The sequence below is a fragment of the Phaenicophaeus curvirostris genome, chromosome 1, assembly GCF_032191515.1.
Source record: "Phaenicophaeus curvirostris isolate KB17595 chromosome 1, BPBGC_Pcur_1.0, whole genome shotgun sequence".
NCBI classification, from domain to species: Eukaryota; Metazoa; Chordata; class Aves; order Cuculiformes; family Cuculidae; genus Phaenicophaeus; species Phaenicophaeus curvirostris.
Genome location: NC_091392.1, coordinates 28,087,907 through 28,099,076, shown reverse-complemented (window position 1 = coordinate 28,099,076; position 11,170 = coordinate 28,087,907). Strand labels below are relative to the sequence as shown.

Sequence of the window (11,170 nt, the reverse complement as noted above, 5' to 3'; positions counted from 1 at the left end):
TAGACCTGTTCAAACTTGGGACTGGAGAGGCTGGGTCCTCGTCTTCCAGTTGGGATGGTATCGGGAATCTTTCAGGGATGGAGGTGAGGGTGTTGGTGGTTTTTTTTGTCTGGCTTGCACATCCTTGTTTGGAGGGAGGATGTCTAGGAGACCCGTGCAGAAAGGGAGCAGGCTTGTGTCCACATCACAGGCCCAGCTACTCAGGCTGGGCAGTGGCAGAGCTTGTCAGCATAGGCTGGGAATTAAGAGTTGCAAGACGTATACTCACCGTTGTTTCCTGAGAGAAAAATGTATATATTGTCAGTTTAAAATTAGAGTTCAAAGACAAAATGTTTTCAGAAAGGATTAGCTGTTTCGAGCCATGGTCCCTTTGTGTAAGTGTCAGCTGCCTGTCTTTACAATGTGCTGTAGCATCACGTTCTGCAACTTTGGCAACAAAAACCTAGTGATAAAAGAACTACCTGTGAAGGAGCAATTACCAGTACTCACAAACAGTTCATTAGAATTTAGTTTTTAAAGAACTAAAGATTCTGGGCAAATTAATAATAAATCCCATAATACTGTTGCACTCAACTCTAAAGTTTGTGGGAAGAGGAAGAAAACGCCCTGTTTTTTTTATAGACTATGCCTTTAAAATACCCGTGGCTGCAATACTGTAGGTATGACTCTTCTGCATAGCAAACTGGTTACACATAGCTACAGTGCTGTAGATGTGATTTCTGCATAGTGAATGAATTTTAAAAGGGTTAGTGAAATACTGATCATCGGTAACAAACCTAATAATATCCACAACAGGATATTATCGTAATGATTCCAATATAATAAAAAAGAGCTGTCTGGGTACGTGCAGATTTCTTTTTAAACAGATTAATATTTAGAAGTCAGTATAGTTAGCCAAGATGAACTCTAAATATAGAGTGAAAGTGTCATAGCTGCCTTCATGGGTCCTGCAGGGGCTGACGGGTTCCTATGAGTCTGAAAGCACAGAGAGGAGTTGCTTCGTGTGATTTTCACTGCCTGATTTCTTCCACACTGGCACATTACCTGAACGTGGTCATGTTGTAAGTAACATTTCATTCTCCTGGTTTTTATTTCCTTCCAGATTTGATTGTTTTCCTTTTTTTTCTGTGAATAATTTTCAGTGTGTTCTCGTAGCAAGTTCTAATTTTACCACAACAACTTGAGAAATTTAAAAGTTGCATGGGGAAAAAAGCCTGTAGGCAAGATTAAAGTGCAAGATAGAGTAACTCCCAAATCACTAATGTTTAGATTAGTTTGTTGGGAAAATAATCAATACTTTTGCCCAGTGATACTGGTGTCTGCATCCTATTTCCTTTGTTTGGCATGTCAAGGGAATCGAACTAATGTAATATAGATTTTGTTGAATTAATAATGGTTATCTTCACTGTGGTCACATGCATAGTGAGGAAATTGGTTTAAAATAATTAATAATAAATGTGCAAACATATAATTAATAATATTAATGATCAAAGTCACATTTATTACAGCTCAACTTATTAAGAGGAGTCTTCCCTGAAGTTGAAGGGAGGTACTAATCAAAAAAGCCAAGAGACGCAAATGCTCTTTGGAAGCTAAAAATAACCAAAAGCCTGTGTGCACGGGTGGTAACTTTTAGCAGGCTGTTGTTGAAATCCAGGGCTCCATAATGATTGCAGTTGGCCACAGATGTTCTTGTGGGGAGATAGCAGACCCAGTGCTGGTGCCGACGTGGCTCGCAGACCGTGCTGCCTGGCACCAATGCAACATTCTAGAGGAAGAACAGTGGACGCAGCCATCTGTCCTGAAATTACTGCTGCACACCTAGAAATCATACGCTAGGTAAGGTTAAATACTACAATGACAGCTTTTCTACCTTATCCTTGTATTTCACAGCAACAATTCTGAACAGGGAAAATGAGTTGTAAACTTTTCTTGCATGTTATTAAATAGAAATATAAAAGTACTAATGTAGACCCATAAATCCCCACTATTAGAAGAACGAGCCCCGTCATCAGGTGTGATTGAAGCACTCGGTCTTCCCACTTATTGAGGCTCAGTGAATGTTTACTTGGCTGTGAGCTCGAATTTGGGGGAATTACAACAATCTTCTGCATTTAGTTTGATGACATAAAGACTGAATCTTTTCTGTAAGCACTCGGGGCTATATTCCTCAGACTTAAGGTTTTGAATGGAAGTGTTAGATTAGGAATCTGATCACACTGCCTTCTCTGTTGCTTGGAGAGGGAGAGAGAGCTCAGAGGCATGTCAGGAGGGCGATTCAACCCATCTGGGATTCAGAAATCACCCTGAGTGCTTAACACTCTCTATCAACAGATTTGCATCCTATGAATTGCTGAGTTATGTTTGGCAGGTAAAATCAAACTTGAGAGCTTTGAAAAATTCTAAATGGGTGAGATATATTATCCAAGTCTGTATTAATCCATTTGAGCTTTCCCCTTATATTCACAAGCAAAGGAAAGGTACATTTAGGCTGCGATGGTAAAGTCAGAAGGACATACCTTACAATTAGAGGAATGTTACCTGGAGGTATGTATTTTTCTTCAATAATCACAGAGGGAGTGTACAGTGACCAATATAGTCTAAGAGGAGTAGTAGTAGCAGTCAGCGCATCTGCATCTCCTCGTGGCTAGAACTGAAGTTTGTTTCTATAAGGTATTTTTCAAGTCAGAGTAAAATAAAGAAAACCAAAAGACTGTTAAGGAATTATGTGCAATACATAAAGGAACCTGTTTAAGTATTTCTTCTTTTCTATATATAATCTTTCTTCCTAACTGCATTTATATAAACAACCATTCAATGAGTTCATACGCCCAGACTCTGCAGAGAAGCTGGTTTTCCTGCTTGGGCCCCAGCCAGTGCTTTTTTTTTTAAAGCAGAGAGCATTAATCTGAAGAAAAGACATTGTCATTAGGCTTTAATTTTCCCTGAACTAGCATCTATGTGGAGTAGAATCAAATTAATAGATGTTTTTTCCCTCCATTTTTCACAAATAATGACTTCACAGTGATATTCTAAGTTATATAAGCACACCCTATATTCTTGCTGCTTATTTCCTACGTCCATGCCTGGTTTGTCTGTCTTGTCTCTGAATTATTTGATAATTGGAAATAGAGGACTGGAGTGACATCCTTCCTGGCAGTGTTAGTGAAGGTCTGGCTTTCACTGTGGTCACGATATCACCCATCACTCACCAAAACAAAAGAGCTATACAGCTAGATAAGTAACATTCAAATCAATGCTGAAGCCAGTCAAATAGATTTTTCTCTTTCTCTCTTTCTCTACACACACATATGTATATGTATGTGTAAGTATACACAATGTCGAAATGAAATCTGATACTCATCAAAGATCTCTAAGAATAAACAGGTGCTATGTACTGTGTTACCTTTGCCTTAAAGATGTAGTAACTATCCTGGTCCTTCAAATCCATTTATTTTAAGGGTTGTTAAGACTGCTCAGTATTTCCCTACAACAGGACACCAACTCTTACCAGTAATTTCACATATCAACGTTTTAATTTAACTTTTTAATTATTATTTCTTTTAGATGCAATGGAGAGGCCTTCCTTAGAAATTAACCTACCTGATACTCATGAAGAAGGAAAACTTTACGTAGTCGATTCCTTAAACAACCTAAACAAACTAAATGTTTGCCCAGATAGACCCCAACATGTGGTAGGTGCGTATAACAGGTGATACCTTGCATATAATCGATGATACCTTGTGGTTTTCTGTACATAAAATAAGGCCATCAAAAAAGAGTTATGTATGATGTTTGAAAAGATTGATCACATTGTGTTGCACTCACGTCAGCATCCATTATGTATGTGTCAAGCTCTATACTGAAAAATAAAAGAAGAAGATTGTAAATGGCACAATTTAAGCAGATCAGATTAATGCTTTAGCTACTCCTGCTGAGTATTTCAGTTATTAGATTCTTGAAAATCCTTACTTTTGGCTAGGGTTTCACTGCCAAGCTTGAACTTTTGTTCTATTTCCATTGGTGTTCCCTTGCAGGATAATTTCTCTAGTAATGTTCAATATATACCTACTACATAAACAGAATGGTAAGTCTTCACAATCACTAAAATTCATACATGGCAATGAAACGCCAGAGAATTTCTATTCATTCTTTGAAGAAATATTTCCTGAGGACTCAAACCAGTTACCTGAAATATTTTTACTTAGATTTAAAGATTTAGTCTCTCACACTTCTACTGGCTTTATAGAGCTTTTATCTTTGATTTGCTCGTGGCAACAGAATATTTTCACCTAGTGACAGCTACAATATACTTGAGTTCTTTGTGATCTGAAAACATATTAAAACCTGGAATTCTTCAGCAGCATCCCACAAGACAATATTTAAATCTGCTTATATTTCCTTTACTATATTGGCTAATTTGACGGAAGAAAAGCTGTAGAACAATAGCTATGTTTAAATGAGTTTCAAATGGCCATAACTTAATAATACTTATAGGACTTAAATGCCTTTCTATTAGTTCTGTTTCGAAGTCCTCTAACTTTTCTTAGTGCAACTAACTAGAGTGGTGCTGGTTTCTAGATTGAACACAGAGATGTTAGACATAAGCTACTTAATTTTCATATGTAGATTATCTTGATATTGTCACTGGTACCAGTACAAAATGAGACAAGGGGATAAATTGGTTTTAATGTCAAAGAAACTCTTTGCAGTGTGACTGTCTTGCTTTCTTTTGTAATTTTTATTGGACAGTATTGTTTACTGTGGAATCATATCTGGTTCTGTGGAATAATTATGCACATGAGCCTCCCTACACTTCAGCAGTAAGTAGGAGTAGACGAATATGTACTTCATACATCTATTTGTAAAGTGCTTTGGCTCCTTCTAGGATTAGTCTCTTTAACATATATATATTTATTTATTTTTTAAAGCTGGAGGTTCTGTAGATGTGTTATCCCATCAGTTAAATACATGTAATGAATTTTTCACAGCCCTTAGCTGCCTTATTCAGCAGAATAAAATTCTGATTCTCTTGCCAGAAAATCAGTGAGATCTGTGGAGTATTTTTAATTTCTGATAAATTCTAAAATCTTGTGAGTGATCTGTTAGTTGTATAGCCAATACCCAATTTGGTTTAAAAACAATTTTTCAAGTGTTGCAGTACACAGCACTCTTTATATTCAATAGCTTAGTATGACCTGACATAATCAAACACACAACAATCTTAAAAGCTATTTAAAATGTATATGCCTTTTGGTTGCTTTGTATCAGCCATGCAGCAATTTCATCGTTCTAGATTATGAAATGATCCCACTGTTTGCAGCTTGGCAAGAATCTGTGTTCCCTGGTTCCTCGCAACACTGCAGCCTGGCACGTTCCGCCAGCTGAAATAGTAAGCAGCATTCATTAGGCAGAGGAAGCACAGACCACTTTTGAGACTTCTATTTATAACTTAATATGCTTGAGAGAGAGCAGTAGCAGGCCCTCTTTATCCTTATTACTCTGATTAGAAAGCAATATTAGTGTAGGCGCTTAATACATGATGCATTTGTTATGAATGCAAAGGGAACAAAAATATAAACCGAAACCCCAAATATTAACAGGTTTCATCTTACCTGCAGGCAGGCACATGTTAAATGCAATAAAGAAAACCAGAGGTATTCCCAGAGAACTCCTATTAGCTCAGTGAATTGCTCAGCCCCAGGTTGGTTCATTATTAAAGTGCTGTAATGGCATATGCAGCCGTCCCTCTGCTTTATCTCTACAGGCTCAGTTGCAGAGACCTCAGAGATTTCTACCAGCTAGAACAACAGCACATCCTAGGAATACCTTTTTCACAGATGCTCACAGATAGGAGGAGAAATTATGGTAATCTGTATGTAATTTTATCATGTATGAGCCTGACACCAAAATGAAATTACATTAGCTCCCCTCTCCCCTCAAAGCATAAAATAAACTCAAGCCTTAGTACGTACTGAAAGTAGCAGGCAAATTTGAGATTAGATTAATCTGACTCAAGTATGATTTTTTTTTTTTACATTAGCTTGAGTTTCCTTATGGTGTTCCTTGACTTCACCTTTAAGGTACATTGCCACCTCCCATTTGATTGCAAGTGCTTCTGTGAGAGAAACTACTGACTTCCCTTTATGCAACACAGTCTTAAAAAAGCCATTAACTGGCTTGCTGCTCTGATTCAAAGGAAGCATAGCAACTACTTGTCCTTTTCACGCTTTATTCTTTATGTTCTTGAAACACAATGTATATGAGACTCTGTTCATTTTTTGACAATTTGAGAGGATATGTACCTCTTTTTTTATTATTGGAATGAAACAAACAAAACCTAAAGAAGAAGATGAATATTAAAAACTTTTGGTTTAAGATAAAAAGTCAAGACCTACATTCATCCTATCCAACATCAGGAGCTTAACTGAAGTGCTCAGTTTAGGAAACCAATCTTACCAGGGATAATTCTATTGTCAGACAAAGAAGCAAACTGAGAGGAAGAACGTGTAGGGTGAATCTGTACCTAGGTTTTCAACACATTTTTTTTTCTCTCTTCTCTTTTGAAAAGGATGAGTCCATTCAGGCCCTTAGAAAGACTTCTGATGAAAACTTCACTGCCACCTTTGCACATGTAAAGCTGACCTGCAAAACTCTGAACTGTAAAACAGGTCAACTTCAACAAAACAGTGTATTTCAGCAACAGAAACAGTTCTGTTGAACATGATCCCAAAACTATAACAGATGTATTAGTTTTTATATTCCCACAATCAAGCTGGGCTCATGAAGTTGGTTTCTTCCCCTGTCATGAATATCACAGGAAATAAAATCTTTTGGCCACAACTATGACCTATTCTGCATGATTTCATGGAGCCAGAAACATATTATCACGTTTGTCCTAACCAACCTTAACAAACTTCTTACCAAACGATTTCTCATCTTGTAATAGATGAGGAAGAGACCACTGGTGGCACTGGAGAAAACACAGCAGGGAGCAACATAAGAAACCAGTCTTTGTTCTTCGTCACCTTTATTCTTACTTTGATCGTCAGTTTGGCACTTGTTTCATTTGTAATATTCCTAATAAGTAAGTAAACCAAACAGTGATTCTTAGAACTTTAAGGCCAATTGGAAGAAGAACTTTGCTGAAATGCATCATGCTACTTCATAACATAGTACTGCTGCATTTGCATGGTCAACAGCTTTGCCTGGTTATGGGGAGTGGGTCTCAGTCCTGGGTGTAAAAACACGGGGCTCTACTCTTAGAGCTAAAAGGCATAATCTCATTCGTAGTGCAAAGTTTTTGTGAGCTTCAATAGCTGTCAAAAATTTAGCTCAGTAGGGCTATACTGTGTTGCTAAAAATGCTGACTGGAAATTTTAAAGATGATTGTATGGCAGCAAGATACTTCAACAACATGCCTTCCATTCCTTTCCAGGTAAAACTCAGTTTAGGTGTCAATCCACTGAAACTGGAATTACACCCAGGCTAACATTTAAATCAGGCTAACTGAGAAAGACCTTAAGGCTGCCAGCCAAGTACTGACTGGAAATTGTTATGCAACTAAGAAAACCTCAAAAAAAACCCCAAAACCAAAACCCAAGAGGAACAAAAATTAGATATATAAAAATTGACACAGAGCATTATGTTTGTAGACATAATTACTGTTCTGCTTGGGCTGGACTAGTTGGGCTGGCTTAGCTACCCTCGTGACTACAGGTGACCTTGTTTTATGGAGCTGTTGCTGTTTATTTTCTGTGCTCTTGTTTTCTGTGTTAATGGTATTGAACAGAGTACAAGGCACATTACTTTAACTTACAACTCCATTTTGAACCAATTTGAATCCATGTGAAATCAAGATTTCTTTTACCCTGTAGCAGGGAATTTGCTGGAGTGTAGCAAAAATCCTCATTTTCCTTTTCAAACAAGAAATCCTAATCCTTGACTGAATTTGCTCAGAAGCACTCAAAGGACAGAATATCAGACAAGTAATGAGCACAAAGGAAATTTTAAGTGGCATAATTGTAAAATTCTAGTTAAAGTATCTTGTACTTGAATTCTAGATTTTTTTAATGGGCGGCTGCTAAAAGTAGAGCCCTGGTATAGAAAATTGAGTAATGTGCCCCTGCAGTGGAAAAATGGTAAAGTAATAGTGAAAAGGTTACTTGCAGGAATTAAAGGAGTCAGCTTGGGCTCAGGCTGGTGGAGGCCTGTGATTTATGAAGCTGATTTCCAGCAGTGTTTCACATTACAGTACAAACTTAATCTCACATTATGTTTGCAAGCCATAGACATAGATCTGTTTAGCATTGGCAGTATTAGGCTTAAACTTCAAAACCCATGGGTAAACTTCATTAACTTCACAGAGCCAGAATAAAACTAGTTCCAGAAGTGTACACGGTGCATGTTTTAGGAAATCAGGTGATGTGGCTGTAGTCTGCTATGTGTTTCAGTAATTGTACTTTTAGAAAAATACAGGTGCATATGGCCCAGCAATAGTGTCTTGGAACCTCTGAATCAGACCTTTTTCTGTGGACACTAATGGACTCCTAAAGACTGCAAAATTTGTCTGAGCTATGTTTAGTTTTATTGCACTGCACTAAAATCAATAAAACAGAAAACCAGCAGGTAACTCTACCAGATGCACAATTTCTTAACATTAGCTTCTGCAGTTGTTTTCCTATTTAATATTTTCACTTATCATAATTCCCTACAAACTCCCACAGGAATGCAAGAGAGGGTCGTGATGCTCTTGACTTAAATGTTGCCAATTTAATGTGGTACATTTTCCTTTTCAAGTTCAAACTAGAAACAAGATGGACCAATTATCAAGCAGACTAATAACTGAAAAGAAGACCATAGAAGAGCTTAAGAAAATGAACAATATGATATTAAAGCATCTCAATCAATCAGGAATTAAGGAAAAAGGGAGATATCTCTTCACACAGTCTCCTGATCTTCATGAGTACCTCTTCACCCGTGCTGAGCTGAAAGTCCCTGGAGAATCTTTGGAATGAAATTTGGTGTATTCATGTACTCAGTTTTTTTTTTCACATATGTCACACAGGTTACTTAAACATTCTGATATGGTCACAGGAGCACTGGAAAAGCCATCTGAATGAAAAATATTAAAAAAAATATTTTATCCTGTTGTATTTGATTATAGATTTTGAAAACTAAGCTCATATGATTTACAATAAAAAGTGGATCATCAGTAATTTTTGGCAAGAGTTCCAGATTCTCTCTGTCTTGTAAACTGCAGAGCTAAGGGCTTAGTTTTACTTTAAATGTAAGTGAATGATTACAGAAAAGATTGCTTTCTATTCACATGCTTCCAGCATGACCTTGTTCACTTAGTCATGCTTGTGTTTCTTTGGAACAAGTTTTGTGTTTGCTTCTATATTATTTGTATTTATGGATAATTTCAGATTCCATAACATAAATAAATCCAGTTCTGCCATGGAGTTTGGTGGTTTCCCTTTCTGTGCATCTAAATAGATTAACTTACTACTTCTTTTGCAAAAAACCAAACTCGAATAAAAACAAACCCTTTCATAACATGCCATATTCAACCCACATTTGTATTGACTGAAAGTGGTTATCATATTGTCTGGCATGGGAAATGGGTTTAGAGAACTCAGTCTGGTAAAGCCCAACTTATAGCAATGTTATTATGCTGTAGGCATTATTTGCTGCCAGTTTCTGGGGGATAGCCAAATATTTTTATAAAGTGATGGGGGGAAAATACTATATATTGTTTCATTTTCCCCTTTGGTTCCTGTTGGCCACTATTAGAGAAGGGCCACAGAGCCAGGTAGAAGTCTGGTCTGAGCGTTCATGTTTTTAAAATGGAATAGTACCATGGCGGGTGAAAGCAGGAGTTGGTGCTTTCTCACTCTGACTTTACACAGTTGTAGAGACCGACACTCAAAAATGTGATCACATAAAGGACTGATGGGTAGCTTTGTAATTTTATGATTCAGCTCTTTCTATGAGTACATACATTAAGAAGCCACCTCCATTATCAATAAACAAACTGATTATTCCCATCACAACAGTGCAATGGTACCTGACACTGTAGAGTATGTCCAACATCTTCCCTTTTACTTTGATTTCTCTTTCTTGTCCAATGCTTTCTTACTTCTTCTGGATAAATTTACAAAAAGTCAACAAAGCCAACAACTTGCATTGTAGTCTCCTTTTCCAGAATGGATGATAGTCCTTTCTGTGATGACTACATCATTGTCCACAACACACTCAAGAATTAGGTCCAGGAATCTTTCTTGGTATCACTCTACCTGGATTTGTCCCCCAATTCTGTCCCCACCATTAGGATTGCTTTACTTTACATCTATATTTTACATCACCTTCTTTCTATTCCTTGATTTTTATTTTCTAGATATTACTGTCAAGTCATTCACATGAGAACTGTGAGGTTTGCTCTTAAGAGTTTGTTAATCCTGCTGTTAATTCCCAGCTGCAGTTGTAATTACCTCCTCTAGACATCACAAGTATTTGTGACAAAGATGACTTTAGTATAGTTAACAGAGAACGATAAAAGTAAGTGTTGTGAGTAAGCTGTGAAGAAAGAAACCTTAAAAGCCCAACCCAAATATCTTTCTGTAAATGCTGTTAAGTGATGAAAGAAAAAGTATCATTAGACTAAAAACATGACACTCGCATGTTTTTTCTCTGTTCTTCTCTGAGCTGTCAGCTGCTTCTTAATGGCAGCATTAAGTTCTCACCTCTCCCACTCATCTTGTAGCTACCGTAACTGCTTTCAGGCTCCCGTCTTGCACTGACACATCGGCACTTGTTAGCCAGGGAGCAACAACTCTAGTATTTGGCACTTTGTGCACCTTAAGCATGTGGATTTGTCACATCCCTCACAAGTGCAGCTGTCAGAATAGTCTGTGGTCCATTAGAAACTAACACCAATTGTCAATAGATATTTCTGTCAGGAGATGGAAATAAAATCTGTGCTATAGCAATAGTCCCCAAAGACATGAAAGCTTCCTCATCTCTCTGATATTAGCCTCAATTACTGTTAATCTAGTTATTCAGTCAGTACTCATAATAAATCCACTTTTTTCTGTCTCCATTATTGATTAGAAGAGTTGGGTTTTTTTTTCACTCCAGGGTTTGATGCTGCAAGATGCCGAGTGCCCTC

General features: G+C 37.3%; 1 protein-coding gene across 2 annotated transcripts; it reads left to right on the top strand.

Annotated features, from left to right (window-relative positions):
- LSMEM1 (leucine rich single-pass membrane protein 1) lies at positions 1–9,464 on the top strand. Of its 2 annotated transcripts, XM_069851129.1 has the most exons (6): positions 1–83; positions 954–1,061; positions 1,658–1,839; positions 3,568–3,699; positions 6,950–7,087; positions 8,800–9,464. In XM_069851129.1, the coding sequence occupies exons 4-6, from the start codon at positions 3,573–3,575 to the stop codon at positions 9,015–9,017; spliced, it is 483 nt and encodes a 160-aa protein (XP_069707230.1). In that variant the 5' UTR covers positions 1–83; positions 954–1,061; positions 1,658–1,839; positions 3,568–3,572; the 3' UTR covers positions 9,018–9,464. The 2 variants fall into 2 exon arrangements, with proteins under 2 accessions (XP_069707230.1, XP_069707239.1); XM_069851138.1 differs by lacking the exon at positions 1,658–1,839.
- Positions 9,465–11,170: the final 1,706 nt, after the last annotated feature.